At 45.4% G+C, this 20,921-nt stretch overlaps 1 protein-coding gene across 3 annotated transcripts in view; it reads left to right on the top strand.

Annotated features, from left to right (window-relative positions):
- The first annotated feature begins 1,834 nt into the window (after positions 1–1,834).
- The window catches only part of LOC133485279 (serine/threonine-protein phosphatase 2A 55 kDa regulatory subunit B gamma isoform), a 59,979-nt gene continuing 40,892 nt past the window's right edge, over positions 1,835–20,921 (top strand). For 2 of the 3 annotated variants that reach the window (XM_061788736.1, XM_061788738.1), the window contains exons 1-2: positions 3,848–4,070; positions 4,314–4,654. Coding sequence is in view for 1 of the 3 variants with exons in the window: in XM_061788738.1 (XP_061644722.1) it covers positions 4,579–4,654 (76 nt within the window). In the remaining 2 variants the exon portion in view is untranslated. Of the gene's footprint in view, positions 1,993–3,847; positions 4,071–4,313; positions 4,655–20,921 lie in introns of those variants that run through there. The other variant, XM_061788737.1, reaches the window with a different exon arrangement.

Here is a 20,921-nt window from a genome sequence, read left to right as displayed (position 1 = left end):
TTTGTTTAGGTCCAATGAAACCAAGGTTGAACCTTTTAGCCATAATTGCGAAAGATATGTTTTTTTGCTAACACAACACTGCTCATCACCAAAAGAACACCATACCTACAGTGAAGCATGGTGGTGGCAGCATCATGCTTTGGGGCTGTTTTTCTTTAGCTAGTCCTGGGGCCTTAGGTGAGGTACCCACACTCTTTTACTACAAAGCCACGGTGTTGTAACACGTGCAGAATGTGGTTTGGCATTGTCTTGCTGAAATAACCAGGGGCGTCCATGAAAAAGACGTTGCTTGGATGGTAGCATATGTTTCTCCAAACCCTGTATGTACCTTTCAGCATTAATGGTGCCTTCACAGATGTGTAAGTTACCCATGCCATTGGCACTAACACAGCCCCATACCATCACAGATGCTGGCTTTTTAACTTTACGTCCATAACAGTCCAGATGGTTCTTTTCCTCTTTGGCCCGGAGGACACGACGACCACAATTTCCAAAAACAATTTGAAATGTGGACTCGTCGGACCACAGAACACTTTTCCACTTTGCATCAGTCCATCTTAGATTAGCTCGGGCCCAGAGAAGCCAGCGGTGTCTCTGGGTGTTGTTGATAAATGGCTTTTGCTTTGCATTGTTGAGTTTCAAGTTGCACATACGGATGTAGTAAATTGTATTTACTTACATTGGTTTTCTGAAGTGTTCCTGAGCCCACGTGGTGATATCCTTTACACATTGATGTCGGTTTTTGATGCAGTGCCGCCTGAGGGATCGAAGGTCACGGGCATTCAATGTTGGGTTTCGGCCTTGCCGCTTACATGCAGTGATTTCTCCAGATTCTCTGAACCTTTTGATTATATTATGGACCGTAGATGATGAAATCCCTAAATTCCTCGCAATTGTTCGTTGAGGAACAATGTCCTTAAACTGTTCGACTATTTTCTCACGGACTTGTTCACAAAGAGGTGAACCTCACCCCATCTTTGCTTGTGAATGGCTGTGCAATTCAGGGAAGCTCCTTTTATATGCAATCATGGCACCCACCTGTTCCCAATTAGCCTGTTCACCTGTGGGATGTTCCAAACAGGTGTTTGAGCATTCCTCAACTTTCTCAGTCTTTTTTGCCAACTGTCCCAGCGTTTTTGGAACGTGTTGCAGTCATAAAATTCTAGGTTAATGATTATTTGCTAAAAACAATAAAGTTTATCAGTTTATCAGTTTGTAGTGTATTCAATTAAATATAGGTTGAACATGATTTTCAAATCAATGTATTCTGTTTTTAATTATGTTTAACACAACGTCCCAACTTCATTGGAATTGGGGTTGTAGTTGGGGTTCATAAGAGGCACTGTAAATGGTGGCAGGTGTGTGCTAACTCCCAGTTAATACGAGTTTGAATGTGATTGGTTCATCCTGAACACAGCCACATCCCGGTTATAAGAGGGTGTGCACAGTTTTGCAACCACATTATCTCAGTTGCTCATTTTTACTCCCTTCTCGAGAAGATTAAAACATTTAATTGAGTTTTACAAGTTATGGGTCTAATTAATGATTGAACAATGTTTTGCAATGATTTATCTTGGTCTCATTTTTTTTCACTAAAACATGGCATTTGAACAGGTGTGTGCAGACTTTTTATATCCACTGTAACCAGAGCAGGCAGCATTTGGTGGCGGGACGCACTGCCAGCGCCCTCCTTCTCGGGAAAAAAATATTTAAATAAAATCATAAAATACTTTGTGACGCCCACTGTGGCCCCCTTTACGTTTCTGTCTTGAAAATAAAATACAATAACAAAATAAACTCAAGTAACTATGCTTGTCACTTGGCAAGTCACGTCACATGACGTGGGGGCGCATCTCAAATCAGCGAGCGAGCGATCAGTCAGAACAGGACAGGTGATTTTTTTTTCTCCATCATGAAAAGGACAGCTAAGCCCTCGGGCGCACAGTTCCGCAAAAAGAAAAGCGGAGGAGGAAAATAAGTCAAAATATAAAGGTAACGTTATGTCAAAATATTTTTAAAATATCGTTTTGTGTAAAGAACATGTTTAAGCTAGCTAGCTTGAAATAAAGTAAGCATTAGCTTAAGACGCCTATGTCGGGTGACCAGTCGGGTCCTCTTAGCCGGACATGTCCTCTTTTTTTGAGACCTCAAAATGTTACCACTGGTTATGCTGTAATTAAGTGGCCATTTTGAACAAATAATTACTTTTGTAACGATTACTCTCTTTTTATTAGTAATGCAGCGGGACAATAATAGTCGTATGTAAAAGCACTTAGAAGGGTTAGAAGGAAGCAAAAGCTGAATTATTTCATGTTAAACTAAAATTTTAAACAACAGTGACCTCATTTGCTGTGGAAAAAAATAAAAAAATGAGTAAATCTAAGGCTAGAACGTAATATTATAGAAATTACAAATTTGTGTAATATCTCTCTCTCGTAACTACTTATTCACAATAACATGTTTTCTCGTATTTTTGTAGATATTTCTCAAAATCCTAAATATAATAAAAATGCAGATGCAAATGCACTTACAAGCACCTCATTGCTAGAGACAAATGTAAGGAATGAAAGGTCTTGAGGAGCTGTCAAACTACTAAATGGAAAATTAAAATGAGACAAAAGGAAAATGTTTCTTGGTCAGTGAGTAAAATCCAGATGAAATCTTCCGTTGCTGAATCAATCTCTTTCAAGTGGGGAAGCTGCACTTATTTGCAATAACTTAACAACTAACTTTTAACATGGAAAAACATAGACAACATAGATTCAAATGTCAAGAAATGCCCAATTAATATGATTACAAATGATAACAGCAAATGCTTCCTCCGCTGGCTGATTGGTATATTGCTTGCTCTCTGTTGGGGTCGGGGCAAATTTATTGACGTCACCCCAGAGAATTCTGAAAACTGTCTAGAACACAGGGAAGAAGAAGAAGAAAAAAAGGGGGGAATGGGAGAATGACAGGTCAAGTTGGTGCAACTTTTAGTTTGTCCCTTTAGCTGTTGTAACAGCCATTACTCGCATGATTTGTTTGGCAGCAACGATTGAGTAATCAAATGAAGAAAATGTTCTATTTTATATTTTAAATTGTATGGCATGTTATCTTATAAATTAAAGGCAATGTTAAGAACTATTGGTATTCGACTTTTTTGAAAGCTTATTTAAATCATTGATAGAGGGGGGCGCCGTAGAAAATCTCGCCTCGGGCGCCACATCGGCTTGGGCTGGCCCTGACTGTAACCATATAACTTTGTAGAAGGGTGGCACATTGGTTAAGGAATAACTTTTGAGTTTTGTTGACGAACCTGAACTACTGAGCATCATCGTAGCATTGCTCAGTGTCAGGCTGTAAAAAATGTGCTTGTATTAGCTGAGTACTTGATGAGACATTGCTCTCGTAAACCATTCCCTGTCAATGTCACTAAATAGGACTCAATTTCAGACCGACACCCTAATTTTGTAATAGTACCTCTGGCTAGGAGAGAAAAATCATTTGGGGCTTTTATTAGTTTTCTTTATTAGATTAGATTATTATTGGTTTTTAATTGTCACATCTCATTTTTTTTTTTTATGAAGGTCAGAACGCTTGTGTATAATAATTTTTCATGTCTGTGCTATCTACTACTGTGTGGTGAATTTGTTTCTCTGCCTTACCTCTAGTGAATTCCCCCTTAAAGGCACTGTCACTTCTGCTGCTCACTCCTATTTCTGGTCTTTAATAACCTGTGCTCAATGGTCAGGCAAGATCCTGTCTTTGTCACGATTGGCCGTGCTGCGTAGTGGGCGTGGCCGAGTCTGATGCATCTCACACACATAAATCACTTACACACATACACCATATCACGGGCACTTTCTCTCCCATCCCTCCCCCTCTCTCTTCACTCTGCCTTTCGCATACCAGAGAGCAGACTGCAGCAGGACTGTCGTGTTTTAATCATCCTCGAAAAGCAGAGAATCAAGGGACCGTTCTCAGCCAGTGAGAAAGGAGTGACTTTTTTTTGCTGGACCTTCCGTTTCCCACAGAGAAGTGCAGGTGGCTGTGTAATCGGGTGTTGGATGTATGCATCCATGCTTGTGAGTTTACAGCAGAAGCATCAGCACTGCGGAGACATCAACCATCGGCAACCCCCCCCCCCCCCCCCCCCCCCCCCCCCCATCCCTACTTCATCTTCTCATGGATTATCTGTACATGAATGCAGTATAGTTGATTATTTCTGTTGGATATCCTGTAAATATATATGTTTGTCCTCCAAGGCTTGGTTGTTAAATGAAGTTTTTGAATTGTAAAATAATCTCACACATTCTTCCTCCTCGCAGGTTTACATCTGGCCCCCACTTGCAGGCGTTAGGACCCTCGCTCAAGCCTTGGGACAGGCAAACTCCCACACTGGCTTGCCCCCTCATCCTCATCAGCTGTAGGATGACTGCGGCTCTGTGCTGACGAGGCGTCGGCAGGAAGCAGGAATGGGCGCTGTGCTGGCCGTATTCCCCACCACCCCCTCCGATACAGCTCTTCCACCCTCAGCAACACCCCCACCACCATACTGCCCCCCCAGGACGGGTGCTCCCCTAAGCCCCGCTGATGGGCGAAGACACTGACGCCACCCCGACGCTCAACCACAGCGGCTTCCTCCCCGACCACAACTATGTGACTGAAGGTAAGCAGACCGGAGAGTGAATGTTTGAGTGTGACAACTGAGTGTTGAAACATGCTCCTATCTGACTTGTGGAGGGAGTGTGGGTACAAGTGTGTGCTTACTAAGAGGGTCAGGACTGCCCCGTAATCGTTCTTTAAATCTGCGTTGATCAATGAAGTGCTGACAGAGCGGCAAAGAGGCACAGCAGTCGCTCTCCAATTTACAAAATTGAACTGTCATTGGCAAGTCGTCCTCTGCTCCTTGTTTCATTGTACTGTACTCTTTTTTTTTTTTCCCTTTGGTCCTTTTAAGCTCTTGGAACTGCCCTCTTCTGTTGTGTAACACACTATGTAGTTTCACTGCAGGGAAGAATAGATCTGCCCTCCATGTTTTTTATTTTATTTTTTTAATTTAAATTTTTTTTTTGTACAGCACCAGACCTAGTCTCCTCTGTGAGACACGTGCACCCACTCCTCCCAAATGTAATAAAGCGGGGTGTTAAACTGAATAGATAGTGTATCAGATTTGAAACTGGGGGAATATTATAGTTTATCCAACCGCACACACAAACAATTGTAGTTTGTTTTCTGCTCCCCCACACCTTCTGTTAACCACAATTACAATACTAATCTCACCTTTATGCTGCCTTTTTCCTCCCTGTCATCCTAATTGAGGCTTTTGAGTCTATCCTATGTGAAATAATTACCTTCACCCAGCATTAGTCAGAAGAGAGCTGCAGCGCAGCCTGTTGATGGTGTACATTTTTTGTGTGTGACACACTTGTTGTGTTTTGCAGGGTTTCTTGTACCCCTGACCCTTTCTTTGACATATTTCTTTTATAAAACTGCCTTTTTCCAGGAAGTTACTGGTAACATCCATCACCAGCAACGATGCATTATTGCCATAGCAACAGTCTGTGATAAAACCATGCTGCTATTCATGCTTGGCCGGTATGACTGATAGGTTGTCTCCGCCCACCAATAATAGCAGGATTAATTATTCTCCGCCCCTCAGACAGGCACTATTCAGGTTGAATTACTCATGAGCTCTCAGCATAGCGGTCACACACACGTGAAAACACACAGAAGCGGCACACAGAGATGGAATAATGCAACACATTGACAAGCGCCTGCTGACAGTTGCAGAACAATAAGTAAATCAATGTCTGAGGACCACTCAGTTAGCTTCTGTCACAAAATTATTCATTCCCTGCCTCTTTCTCCATATCTGCTCCCCTTCCTCCACCCTTTTCCATCGCCTCCTTTCCCCCTCATACCCTCATAGCATCTTCTAAAGCATCTTGCAGCGTTGCTGAAGTGGCGCATCTCCCAAACAATTAGCCAACAGTGCTGAAAGGTTGTAGGTTAGCGCTGAAGGCAGAGAGAAAGTGAAGTGGGTGAGTGGTTCTACAATGCGAGTCTTTTTTGTGTGTATGACTGTTGCGTTTTCAGCGTTTTGCCTGTGTGGCATTCATATATTCATGTCTGTTTGTGAGAAGATCCTGTGCGTCTTTGTTCACTCATGTTATATGAATGTGTGCGTGAGTGTCTGTAGGTGCATACATAAAAGAACATCCCAAGACCTTTTTCCATGGGGAGTCCCCTGGCCTTCAAAACCTTCAAAGGAGGGGTGCTTAACCTTCCTCCACAATTCCTCCCCTCCCCACTTCTCTCCATCCCTTATACCTTTTCACTTTTATTCCCTTTTCCCTTCTCACTGGCTCCCTTTGTTGCACAGAGCTCCAACTGGAGTAGAATTATCTCCAGGGATGGATGAGGCTTTGCTTTTTAATACTCATGAAATATTAGTCTTCCAAATATTGTGCCTTGCCTTCTTCTTCCCCCCGCACTTTTAGTAATAACTTATTTATGATTCACTTTTTTGAAAGGCTCACAATTGTGTGCCTTTTTTTTAGACTTTACACTGATCTGATCGGCTTGATCAGTATCAGCCGATAATTAGCATTTTATGCTGATCAGCTTTAATGTAATAATTTGCCGATCATTGATCGGCTCGCCAAAAGATATTTACTCCATGTCGCGATCGTATACAGTATATTTGAATCCAAAAGCTAGTTTTTTTTTTAGCCTTGTCGCATGTCTTTTGATGTTATTTACGACCACTGGGCTTTGTCAAATCAAACGCGACCGGAAAGACTCGTTACCAAGGCCACAACAACAATAATGGAATACATGTGTATTGTGTTGGTCAAAAAAACAACAAAATGGGGAAAAATGTGTGGTGGTGGTGTTGGTGCTCGGGTGACGATGTTCATTCAAGGATCACTTGAGGTATGTTCACATACTTTTAATACGATACGGCTCACAAGCAGCCAACAAAACGTTATGTAGCCTAGCAAGCTAGTGCTATCACTAAGGGTTGTACGTAAACATGCCGTCGTTATGTTGAATCATGCTTTAAAGTTTCGGTGTGTGTGAAGTAATTTAATTATAATAAAGTAATTTCATTACAGTAAGTTAGCACACATTATTTCTGTTATATTGTAATGTTGGTTTGACCTAGCTGATTAGAATACATGACCTGACTAGAGAATATTTTTGAAGATACTCAGTATACAGTACACAAGTACATACAGTAAAAGAACAAGTCATTTAAATAGACAGATTGCTCCATATTGTAATCGGATCGGTGACCAGTTATCTTTTTTTTTTTAAAACTCTCTGATCGGTGATCGGCCCCAAAAATCCTGATCGTGTAAAGCACAGGTGTCAAACTCAAGGCTTGGGGGCCAGAACCGGCCCACCACATCATTTTACGTGGCCCGCGAAAGCAAATCATTTGTGTCAACTTCCATGATTCTTGCTAAAATCTGTTCCAAATGTCTGTATAATATTCCTATGTAATAAATAGTAATGAACTATTGGAAGCATGTTTTGCCTCCAAACCCCTTTTACAGTTACTTGAATAGTTGAACAAACCATTATCCTTGACTTCTGATTTCAAAACTAGTTATCCATCAATTTGTTGTCTATGTGTATATGATGAGGCGATTAAACATTGATATGGTTTTACAATCACAATGGCCCTCTGAGGAAAACCGTATCAACAATGTGGCCCGCGACAAAGATGAGTTTGACACCCCTGGTACAAAGCCTACTTTTGTTGTTGTTGTTGAGCTGTTGGATCGGCCTAGTGACTTAAAATGTTGCCCCCTAAAGCTCAATTAACAGCCAAAATCTTTTAGGGACGAAGTCATACAAAAAATAAAAATTTCTGCTTTTTAGCAATTAATCCATTAACATAATGCAAAAACTGATTTGTAATATACTGTATGTGCGAGTTCAGATTTTTGATTGAAAAATACAATTTAGTTCAATAGGTGTTCAATATAATCTATATGAAATATCATCAGATTGCCAGGTGTTTTAATAAAACAAATGCATTTTCAGATTTTTCTACAATTTTTTTTCATGGTAACTAAATTATGTATTACAATACATTATGCACACAATACTGTCATGAACGGAACAGCGGATAGGACCCAAAAATGCACTACTCCAAAACAGATGGACAGTTTCCAAAAAGAGAGGTTTAATAGACGGGCATAGGTCGGTACACAGGCAGGCAATCCAAAAGAGGCAACAGTATCCAAAAACATGAGGCAAAGAGGCAAGGTCGATAATCGGAACAGGGTCAAGCCTTACTGTGAGTCTATGACGTGGAAACAAGGAATGCTGGAACGCGACAACAAGGTACAACGAACTGGCAACGAGAGGAAATGAGACACGAGGTTATATACAAGGGGTAATTAGGGTGAACGAGGCACAGGTGGTGAAGATGCTCACAGGAGCAGGTGTGTGTGAAACAGGGGGGAAGACAAAACCCGGAACATAGACACACACACACACATGACAGTACCCCCCCCTTAACGGCCGGCCCCAGACGGCCCTGGGGCCCCTGGATGCGCAACGTGGAAGTCCCGAATGAGCGAATCATCCACGATAAACGCAGACGGTACCCAGGAACGCTCCTCAGGCCCATAGCCCTCCCAGTCCACCAGATATTGAAACCCACTGCCCCTCCGACGAGATGACAACAGCCGCTTCACAGAGAAGACAGGGCCCCCATCCACAAACCGGGGGGGAGGAGGGGGCCTGGAAGGCGGGACCAGAGGGGACTCCCGGGCTGGCTTGAGTAGGCTGACGTGAAAAGTAGGGTGGACCCGCATAGACCTTGGGAGCCTCAGCTTCACGGTGACAGAGTTGATGATTTTTGTGATGGGGAAGGGCCCAAGGAACCTGGGAGCGAGCTTCTTGGACTCCACCCGGAGTGGAATATGCTTGGTCGAGAGCCAAACTCGCTGACCCACTTTGTAGTTCGGGGCCGGTGTCCTCCGACGGTCAGCAGCGACCTTGTAGGACCTTCCCTGGCGTAGCAGCATCTGGCGGGCTCGCTCCCAGGTCCTCCTGCAGCGTCTCACCAAGGTTAATGCCGCTGGAACTGTGGATTCTGGGGCTATGGCAGGATGGTTGGTAACCATGCACAACGTGAAAAGGCGATAGACCAGTGGATGCAGAGGGGAGGGAATTGTGGGAGAATTCGACCCAAACCAGTTTCTGAGACCAGGATCGCGGCTCCTGTGAAGCGAGACATCGGAGCCCCGTCTCCAGGTCCTGGTTCAGCCTCTCGGTTTGGCCGTTGGTTTCAGGATGAAACCCAGATGACAGACTGACAGTAGCACCTATGAGATTGCAAAACTCCTTCCAAAATTGCGAAATGAATTGGGGACCCCTATCAGACACCACATTCTTTGGGAAACCATGGAACTTAAAAACCTGATTAATCATGAGCTCGGCAGTGTCCTTAGCAGAGGGGAGTTTTGGAAGTGCAATGAAGTGTGCCATCTTAGAGAACCTGTCAACAACTGTAAGAATGGTGGTATTGCCTTTAGAGGCCGGTAATCCTGTCACAAAGTCTACGGAAATGTCTGACCAAGGACGTTGTGGTATTGGCAGGGGTCGCAACTCCCCAGAAGGACGTTGATGAGAGGGCTTGTTAGCAGCACATACCTGGCAAGCATTGACGTAATCGATAACATCCCTCCTAACATTAGGCCACCAAAAGCGCTGTTCGACCACTGATTGCGTCTTGGCAATGCCTGGGTGACATACAGTTCGGTTCGTGTGAGCCCAGTGGATGACTCTTCCCCTTAAGGTCGGAACCACATAAAGCCTGTTCTCAGGGCAATCTTCAGGGCTAGGAGTGTCTTTCAGAGCCCCTTTGACCGCATTTTCGATGTCCCACACAAACGCGGAAATGAAACATGATTTAGGCAAGATAGTCTTAGGGTCGGACAAAGAATTCTCTTCGGAGAAAATGCGTGACAAAGCGTCTGGCTTACCATTTTTAGAACCCGGTCGGTAGGATAACGTAAAGTTAAATCTAGTGAAGAACAGAGCCCATCTAGCCTGCCTCGCATTTAATCTTTTAGCAGTCTTGATATATTCAAGGTTCTTGTGATCCGTCCATACTAAAAACGGAGTCTGTGCCCCCTCTAGCCAGTGCCTCCACTCCATCAAAGCCACCTTGACTGCCAACAGCTCACGGTCACCAATGTCATAATTTCTCTCAGCTGGGGTCAATTTTTTGGAGAGGAAAGCACAAGGATGTAACTTATCATCCTTGAGAGATTTCTGGGAGAGCACTGCTCCTATTCCGGCATCAGACGCATCGACTTCCACCACAAACTGGTGTTTGAGATCTGGCAAAGTAAGGATGGGAGCGGAGGTAAAGCTCGACTTAAGTTTTTGAAAAGCTGCCTGACAAAGCGGGTTCCATACAAAAGGTTGGTGTGGCGAGGTAAGATCATGCAAAGGAGAGGCTATTGAACCGAAATTTCTAATGAATTTCCTGTAGAAGTTTGCGAACCCTAAGAACCTTTGTACATCTTTGCATGACGTGGGAGTAGGCCAATTAATAACTGCATCGACTTTGCAAGGGTCCATCTTGACTTCACCTTGAGCCAGGACGAAACCCAGAAAAGAAACGGACACCTTGTGGAACTCACATTTCTCAGCCTTGACATAGAGTTGATTCTGCAGTAACTGCTGCAAAACAGAGCGGACATGAATAATGTGAGTCTCCTCATCCGGGGAGAATATCAAAATATCATCTAGATAAACAAAAACATAAACATTCAACATGTCACGCAGGACATCGTTGACAAGGTTCTGGAAAACAGCTGGAGCGTTAGTAAGCCCAAAAGGCATTACCAAATATTCATAATGTCCCGTTGGTGTGTTGAATGCTGTTTTCCATTCATCCCCCTCCCTTATCCTGACTAGATGATATGGATTTCTTAAGTCCAGTTTGGTGAAAATCTTGGCTCCCTCCAGGAACTCAAAGGCGGTGGAGATGAGAGGAAGAGGGTACCTGTTTTTTACCGTGATCTCGTTGAGACCCTGGTAATCGATACAGGGTCGCAGGGTCTTGTCTTTCTTGTCCACGAAGAAAAATCCTGCTTCCGCAGCGGATGAAGATGGGCGAATGATCCCGGCTGCCAGTGATTCTTCTACGTACTCCTTCATGGCCTTGTGTTCCGGCCCTGAAAGAGAGAACAACCTCCCTCGTGGGGGTGTGGTTCCAGGCAGCAAGTCAACAGCACAATCATAAGGTCTGTGGGGTGGAAGGGATTTGGCCTTGGACTTGGAAAAAACATCTTTAATATCCTGATAACAGGTGGGCACTTGAGATAAATCAGGATCCCCAGATGGGGTCTGTAGAGTGTCCTTAGAAACATGACCCTGAACATCACGTGGCGGCTTGAAACAGTTCCGGGCACAATTACTGCCCCATGACATAACCTGCCCAGAGAACCAGTCAATGTGGGGGTTATGTAATTTCAACCATGGGTTCCCTAAGATAACGTCATGATTCATGGCGTCAAAAACATGAAAACTAATACGTTCCGAGTGAGAATCAGGGAATGTCAATGTGAGTGTTTGGGTGCGGTGAGTGATCCATCCATCCATCCATTTTCTGAGCCGCTTCTCCTCACTAGGGTCGCGGGCGTGCTGGAGCCTATCCCAGCTGTCATCGGGCAGGAGGCGGGGTACACCCTGAACTGGTTGCCAGCCAATCGCAGGGCACATAGGAACAAACAACCATTCGCACTCATGCCTACAGGCAATTTTTTAGAGTCTCCAATTAACACATGTTTTTGGGATGTGGGAGGAAACCGGAGTACCTGGAGAAAACCCACGCAGGCACGGGGAGAACATGCAAACTCCACACAGGCGGGGCCGGGGATTGAACCCACGTCCTCAGAACTGTGAGGCTGACGCTCTAACCAGTCGGCCACCGTGCCTGCGGTGAGTGATCTTGCCCATAAAACTGCCGTCTGCAGCATAGGTGTTGCGGTGGCGTTTTATTCCAAAGGTTCTAAGGTGCATACGTCTAACCAGGATGGAGTTGAGTAAGTTTGCATCAGAACCAGAGTCGATTAATACAGGCGTATGAATTTCTTGATCAGGAGAGCATAGTGTCACTTTGGGAAGAACCCGTGTAGGGTCTTTCTTAATGAAATTCAGACTCACCTCTCCCGTGCCCTGGCTACCGGCACCGGCAACTTTGACGTGACAGTTGCTCACGGAATGACCCAACTGACCGCAGTAGAAGCACCGCCCTTCCCTCAGCCGGCGTTGACGTTCCTCAGGGGAGAGACGGAACCTGCCCAGTTGCATGGGTTCCTCCGTGGGGACACTAGCCAGTGGGTTGAGACCAGGGGATCTGGCTTGGTTTGGCTGGTCACCGAGGCTCGTCCTCCAAGTGCGCGTTGACGCAGCCCTCCGCCGATCTCCATCTAGCTCGCGATCCAAAAGCCTCTTGTCGATTTTTACGGCGAGAGCAATGAGAGCGTCCAAGTCGGTCGGCAGGTCTAGCGGGACTAAATGATCCTTGACGGCGGGGGATAGTCCTTGAAAAAAGGCATCGAGTAGCGCCCGATTATTCCAATGACTCTCAGCTGCTAGAATGCGAAACTCAATCGCGTAATCTGACACCCGGCGCTTGCCTTGTTGTAAGGTGACAAGGGAGCGAGCTGCCTCACGATCAGGAGTGGAAAATTGAAAAATTTGCTCCATAGTCTTTACGAAAAAAGCCCATGAATGACACGCGGCGGAATTGCAGCTCCATTCAGCAGTAGCCCACGCCTCCGCACGACCAGTCAGGTGGGAAATGACGAATGCGATTTTTGACCGCTCGGTGGGGAATGCAGCTGCCTGCAGCTCAAAGTGGAGTTCGCACTGCGTGATGAACGGCTTAATGTTCCCAGAATTTCCAGAGAACCTCTCCGGTCGAGAGAGCTGTGGGCAGACAGCAGCGGAGGTGGCAGGTGGCTGCATGGTGACTACTTCACATGGAAGTACCGTGGCGGTACTGGGTGTGGTGCCAACTGGTTCCTTCTCTTGAAAAAATTTCATAAGAAGTTCAAACTGCGAGGCCACCTGTCTCATCATATTGTCCTGATAACTTGACAGTCCCTCTAGATGAAGGTGGAGGGCAGCAATCTGCTCATCCTGCTTCATGAGGCATTGACCCTGTGCTTGAAGGGCTTTGCGCACCGGGTCTGAGTCTGCTGGGTCCATGTTATGGCCAGTTCGTTCTGTCATGAACGGAACAGCAGATAGGACCCAAAAATGCACGACTCCAAAACAGATGGACAGTTTCCAAAAAGAGAGGTTTAATAGACGGGCATAGGTCGGTACACAGGCAGGCAATCCAAAAGAGGCAACAGTATCCAAAAACATGAGGCAAAGAGGCAAGGTCGATAATCGGAACAGGGTCAAGCCTTACTGTGAGTCTATGACGTGGAAACAAGGAATGCTGGAACGCGACAACAAGGTACAACGAACTGGCAACGAGAGGAAATGAGACACGAGGTTATATACAAGGGGTAATTAGGGTGAACGAGGCACAGGTGGTGAAGATGCTCACAGGAGCAGGTGTGTGTGAAACAGGGGGGAAGACAAAACCCGGAACACACACACACACACATGAGAAATACTACACATTTTATATGATAATTATATCAATATATTGTGATCGTTTACTATCCATCCATTTTCTGAGCCGCTTCTCCTCACTACGGTCGCGGGCGTGCTGGAGCCTATCCCAGCTATCATCGGGCAGGAGGTGGGGTACTCACATTCACACCTACGGGCAATTTAGAGACTTCAATTAACCTACCATGCATGTTTTTGGGATGTGGGAGGAAACCGAAGTGCCTGGAGAAAACCCATGCAGGCACGGGGAAACTCCACACAGTCGGGGCCGGGGATTGAACCCCAGTCCTCAGAACTGTGAGGCAGACACTCTAACCTGATCGTTTACTAGTATCATCCATCCATTTTCTGAGCCGCTTCTCCTCACTAGGGTCGCGGGCATGCTGGAGCCTATCCCAGCTATCATCGGGCAGGAGGCGGGGTACACCCTGAACTGGTTGCCAGCCAATCGCAGGGCACATACAAACAAACAATCATTCGCACTCACATTCACCTTCACACCTACGGGCAATTTAGAGTCTCCAATTCATACATATTTTTGGGATGTGGGAGGAAACCGGAGTGCCCGGAGAAAACCCACCCAGGCACGGGGAGAACATGCAAACTCCACACAGGCGGGGCCGGGGATTGAACCCCGGTCCTCAGAACTGTGATGCTGACGCGCTAACCAGTCGGTCACCGTGCCGTTACTAGTATCATCAAATAGATTATATTGTACAAACGAGTTAAGGTTTCAAGGATTCAAGGATTTTTGTCATACCAACACACATTTTACATGATATGGTACCAAACTTGATACCCAAGGCCCCAGATTAGCCCAATAAATCTCAAGATGAGTGAAATATAAATTGAATAAGAAAATAAGATAAAATAAGACAAGATAAAAAAAAAATACTTATTTGCAGTTGTGAATGTGTGTAGAGGTGCAAATGCAGCATGGATTTGGGTGCAGTGAAAATACAAATGCTAGATGCTTGAATTGCACATGCACCTCCTGTTATTTTTTTATTAAGGGAGGAAAAATCAGCTGAATCAGCTGCACGGAGCTCCTTACGTAAAGTGACACCCTTGATGGTGCACTTGTTCGTGGTACTGTCTAATGATCAAGGTTGCTATGTGATGATTACCTATGTAGCGTATATTGGTTTGGATACAAACGTAAATTAATTTAGAAGAAAAGAATAAGCCGGAAACGACACCTTCGTTACTTCCAGTTTAGCGTGATTTTAAGTTTAAGCGTTAAAATCTAATTATTTTATCTTGTAAAGAGGCAAAACGTCTCTTTTTAGATGTGTAAAACTTCAGGACAAAGTGACGAAAAACCTCTATGTCTCGTAATCTGAAGGTTGCTACAGGAATTAGATAAGAGGTCTCGATAACCAGAGGTCTTTTGTCTAGCCCAAACACACACAAATGATACAGGTAGTGGATTTTTATAGAAAATTTAATGAAATCTAACAGGGGAATCTACAGGGGAACAATGCAGAGCAAAAAGCAAAACAAAGGACGGACAAACATTGGTAGAGGGAGGCTGGAACTTCTGATGTGAGGGTGGAAAGAGCCTGCGCGATGACAATGCATAAAGCTGGGGGTTCCTGTTCTCGTTAATTTAAACCCAAATATGCACTAATCTGTACTTTAGTAGACCACAAATTGGATTTACGTTGCATGGAACACAATTTAGGTGGGCTGGTCGATCTCCCAAATGTTTGGCCGGTCCGGTTCGTACGGGCAGCAGGTGGATTTGACGGAAAAGGAGGAAGAAAAAAAAGAAAAAGCAAGAAAAAGAATTCCAAGCGCAGAGCGGCCGAAGCCCGGGTCTCGCTTTTCGCAAGACGCTTGGAGCAGAGGTGCACCGCCCGTTTCCCTCCCAACGGAGCGTTATCCGTAAGCTGCCCCGGCATACGATTGGGTAGCTCGGGGCGCTGGCAGGATGCCCTGCCGCGGGGAAAGGTCTGATGTGGCCTTTCCACCTCAAGGTGAGAGGTGGCTCTTCCTGGCTGGGCCAGGCTCTTCTGCAAGGTGAACGAGCGAGCAAGCGCCCATTACAAAGAGGGGCTCCGGCCTTTATGCCCACCCGAAAGGGGTTGGTCCCCACCCCCCCCCCCCGGGACCAAAAGGGGAGCTAGACCGCCTCTAAATGTTATTTTTCCAGGATTATTTGTGATTTAAAACCAGTGGGATAAAATATTAATTATTGGATCTAAGATAATGAAACCAGTTTCCAGCTTTACATTGTCACGCACACATCCACTTTAATCCCTGTAATGAATGTTTCAATTGTATGTGGTTGTTGAGAACACTGTAATATTTGCAATGTGGCATCTGTGTTGTCTGGGGTGAAACGTCTCATCCAGTTCAGTTGACAAACAGATTTGAGATATGACATTCAAATTTTCAGAAATACAATCACTAGTGGCACTGTTGTGATGGTAAACACTGGGAGCGTTCATGCAAAGTTCTTAAAATATCATACAACATTCAAATCTGGTGAAGAATGTGATTAGTTCCTCCAGAGTTGCAGTAGCTCTCCACCGCCTGTGGGTGTCGCTCGTGCTCCATCCATTGTCCCAGACAAAATGAACAAATGGCCCTGTGGCTTCATGTGGAACCACTGACCAGCGGGTTTCTCATCTTCTTGGTCATCAACCCAGTGTCCCAAAAAAAGGAGTCTTTGTTGGTGAGACTCTTCAGGCTGGCTGGGGGTGAAAGTTAATTAACTTAGTGTCCAAGTGAGAAACCATTGTCCGTGTCTCAGCTTTGATGATTAAATTCTTCAGACTGGCTGGTAATTAATATAGCATCAGTGTGAGAAGCTAGGTCTCCTGTGCTTCTCCTTTGATAAGTGGACCAGGCTTTCCTTAGATGTGTACGCAGATGGGCTCAGGGGGACAGCCGACGCAGGTATGCGGAACAGCCCGAGATTGGGGGTTGCTGGGTGCACACTGGTTAATGGCGTGTTCGTTACATATCCCCCCTTCATCGGCTTGATCCTGCTTGATGGTGGATCCAGGTGACGTCTCTTTGTAAGATGGCACAGGTTGGCAGGAACACACAACAATGCAGTTACCAAGATACAATATTAGTGCATATCACCCCCCTTATAGCTATAACAGTTGTCCATAACTTCTTACTTAAGGTGTGCCTATATGTGCATATAGGTGTCAATGTCAGGACATGTGTGATGTGTGTGGATAGATGTGTGTATATTGGGATGGCAGTGAGAACAGTAATTCGGGGCAGTGGAAAAGCTAACACCTAGGGTAAACATTAACTAGGTGTAGAGTTCTCAGTAAAAGTCAAACAAAAAAACAAAAGGAGAAACTCAACTCGGCTTTACAGAGGAAAGAGAAAGAAGGAAGAGGGAGCTAGCTTCAACTTAGCACACAGGGGAATAACAGTCAGGTGTAGAACCCGACTCATCAACCAAGGAGAGGGAAGGTGCCAAGTCGCGGTTCTAATCTTGAGGACAGAACGGAATTCTAGTCTCGATTCAAAGGGGGGCAGACAGGTCCGGGGGGCAATTTAGGTCAAGGAGGACCTCCTTCCCAGTCTGTACGGGGTAAGGTTCGGGTTCAGTCGTTCTTTTCCTACGGAAAATTTTGGGTCGTGCATTTGAGCACTGGTTCAGAAGACCTTGCAAGTTACTCAGTCTTTCTTTAGAGCAGGTAAGCGATGCCGAAAGTCATGCAGTAACTGAGACTGACCAAGGCTATTAAGATGTTTTCTGCTGCGGACCAGAAGTGCATGAGGGTGTTTTAGCATCAGTGCTAATGGCGCGTAGAGTGTTGACAATATGGGTGATGTCAATCGCCTGAGTTCCTTCAAATTGAATCTACTTAAGCGTCCCAGGCTCAAACTCTAATTTGTACTGTCTGAAAAAGTTAGACATCTCGATTTCGCTCTCATAATTGTCGGCTGGCAGATGGTAAGAGGGTGACGTCCTCAATATGCAAAATGGCATCTTTGGGAACGTCGAGCCACATGGTTTGCGCGACCCATCCTTCATGGGCTGCAGGCCACAAATCCCATCCATTACATCTCAGATGAATGGCTTACTGGGACACAAATGATGTCTTTTGTGAGGATGAACGTGCAAATTTGGCGCCAGATACAGATCAGGAATACTATCGTGATGGGCGACTACCACTGGAGTACTGACTAAGTGTCGCCCCGCTAGACGCTAACATTAATTACGTCTTTTAGGCGATAGATGTTGCGCGAGTCGATAATTGGGAGAGTAACAAGGAAGGCTACTTCTCGGAACTCATGGTTGACATACAAGACAGTGGAACTCCCGAGAGAAAAAGCCAAGTGGGCTTGGACAGGGCTAATGGGGCTTGCTAGATCTTTAGAAAGGATGCTTTCGACGAAGCTCAGGGGTACCAAGTACAGAGGAATTCTACCCATTGCTTAGTTTTCTATGGAAGAAGAGATTTCACGTAGCATGTCTTTCATCAATGTGGTAACAATTTGTGTGTGAGCGTAATCCCTTTGGACCAAAGACAGCAGTTTACTTATGCTCGCCCACTGCAGTGACGGCAGATGGCGGCACGTTATTAACGGGAAAGCGAAAAGTTTTAAGCGGTAATTGAAGGTCAGGATGCTTAAGTCGTAGGGTGTCAAACAGTGCCTGAGAAATTGCCGATTTGTCCGCCCACAAGGAGGCTTCTGAACTTCTGAGGGTGAAAAGAGCCTGCACGGTGACAATGTATAGAGCTGGGGGTTCCTGTTCTCGTTAATTTAAACCCAAATATGCACCAATCTGTACTTTAGTAGACCGCATGTTGGACTTGCGTTGCGTGGTACACAATTTAGGCAGGCTGGTCGATCTCCCTTATGTTTGGCCGGTCTGGTCCGCACGGGCAACAGATGGATTTGACGGAAAAGGAGGAAGAAAAAAAAAAGAAGCAAGAAAAAGAGTTCCAAGCGCAGGGCGGCCGAAGCCCGGTGTAGCTGTTCGCAAGACGCTCGGAGCAGAGGTGCGCTGCCCATTTCACCCTACCTCAATGTGCCGGCTCAGCAACTCCATACACCAGTTGAATAACATGCATGTGATATGGTGTTCACTCACTGATACGTTCGATAGACATACGATAGACTTTAATTACTTGTGCTGGGATCACAAACAACAATACTGGTTATACGAACATATCAACTCACAGGTTCTTACAGGGTTTAGACACTGAAAAAGAATCCCACCGCACCACTCGTCAATAGCACTACCTTGCTTATTTTCCTACATCCTATCCTGCCCTTTTCTGTCCTCTTATCTCGTTCTCTTTGTTAGTTATTGCATATCCTCACCGGGTGTTCCCCCCCAATCTACAAATGACTGTTGTAATATCTAGACTGTCTCACTATTGTTCTGCTGTGGTTCTCACCCCTAGTCCCCTTGTCCACTCTATCCCTCTGTCTGTCCCCTAAAACCCTTTTCTGTCCGGTTGCATTTTCAATAAACATCAGAATAATACAAAAATGATTTTCTATTTATTTCAAACTCCCCTGTTGCACAGCAAAACTGTTCCAGCACAGGCATACAGATCCACCATTCTGCAAGGCCATGCAGGTCAACAGGACAGGTAAAAAAAAAAAAAGAGAGAAATGTGGTGGCAATTATTTCTTCCGGCACTCTCTTCCTATAATCATGCACAGTAAACTTACTTATTTTACTTGAAATACATGTATTAAGGCATTAAGGCAGGTATTGACAAATGAACTTCACTGATGTTCATTTAACTATTTAAATGTGTTCACGCGACATGACTTTGTCTTCTCCCTGCAAAATCTCACCCCAAAGTAGTGGGTACGGAAAGTATTCAGACCCCCTTAATTTTTTTGACTCTTTGTTATATTGCAGCGGCACGGTGGAGGACTGGTTAGAGCGTCTGCCTCACAGTTCTGAGGTCCGGGGTTCAATCCCTGGCCCCGCCTGTGTGGAGTTTGCATGTTCTCCCCGTGCCTGCGTGGGTTTTCTCCGGGCACGCCGGTTTCCTCCCACATCCCAAAAACATGCATGATAGATTAATTGACAACTTTACATTGCCCGTAGGTGTGAATGTGAGTGCAAATGGTTGTTTGTTTATATGTGCCATGCGATTGGCTGGCAACCAGTTCAGGGTGTACCCCGCCTCTTGCCCGATGATAGCTGAGATAGGCTCCAGCACGCCCGCGACCCTAGTGAGGAGAAGCGGCTCAGAAAATGGATGGATTGATGGATGGATGTTATATTGCAGCCATTTGCCAAAATAATGTGTTCTCTCCCCCCTCATTTATGTACACACAGCACCCACATTGACAGAAAGAAAAATGAATTTTTGCAGATTTATTAAAATAGAAAAACTGAAACATCACACAGCCATAAGTATCCAGACCCTTTTCTCAGTATTTAGTAGAAGCACCCTTTTGAGCTAATATAGCCATGAGTCTTTTTGGGAATGGTGCAACAAGTTTTTCACACCTGGATTTGGGGATCCTCTGCCATTCCTCCTTGCAGATCCACACCAGTTCTGTCAGGTTGGATGGTGGCTGTTGGTGGACAGCCATTTTCAGGTCTCTCCAGAGATGCTCAATTGGGTTTAAGTCATGGCTCTGGCTGGGCCATTCAAGAACAGTCACGGAGTTGTTCTGAAGCCACTCCTTTGTTATTTTAGCTGCATGCTTAGGCTAATTGTGTCATGAACACATCAACAGAGGATAGGACCCAAAAATGCACGACTCCAAAACAAATGGACAGTTTCCAAAAAGAGAGGTTTAATAGACGGGCATAGGTCGGTACACAGCAGGCAATCCAAGAAAGGCAACAGTATCCAAAAACATGAGGCAAAGAGGCAAGGTCGATAATCGGAACAGGGTCAAGTTACTGTGAGTCTGTGACGTGGAAACAAGGAATGCTGGAACGCGACGACACGGTACAACGAACTGGCAACGAGAGGGAATGAGACACGAGGTTAAATACAATGGGTAATTAGGGTGAACAAAGCACAGGTGGTGAAGATGCTCACAGGAGCAGGTGTGTGTGAAACAGGGGGGAAGACAAAACCCGGAACACACACACATGAAAGTACCCCCCCCCCCCAACCCCCCTTAACGGCCGGCCTCAGACAACCCTGGGGCACCCGGATGCGCAACGTGGAAGTCCCGAATGAGCGAATCATCCATGATAAACGCAGACGGCACCCATGAACGTTCCTCAGGCCCATAGCCCTCCCAGTCCACCAGATATTAAAACCCCCTCCCCCTCCGACGAGACGACAATAGCCGCT

This window comes from Phyllopteryx taeniolatus, chromosome 10, assembly GCF_024500385.1.
Source record: "Phyllopteryx taeniolatus isolate TA_2022b chromosome 10, UOR_Ptae_1.2, whole genome shotgun sequence".
In the NCBI taxonomy this organism is placed as follows: domain Eukaryota; kingdom Metazoa; phylum Chordata; class Actinopteri; order Syngnathiformes; family Syngnathidae; genus Phyllopteryx; species Phyllopteryx taeniolatus.
Note: the sequence above shows the minus strand (reverse complement) of the source record. Positions and strands in the feature narration are given on the sequence as shown.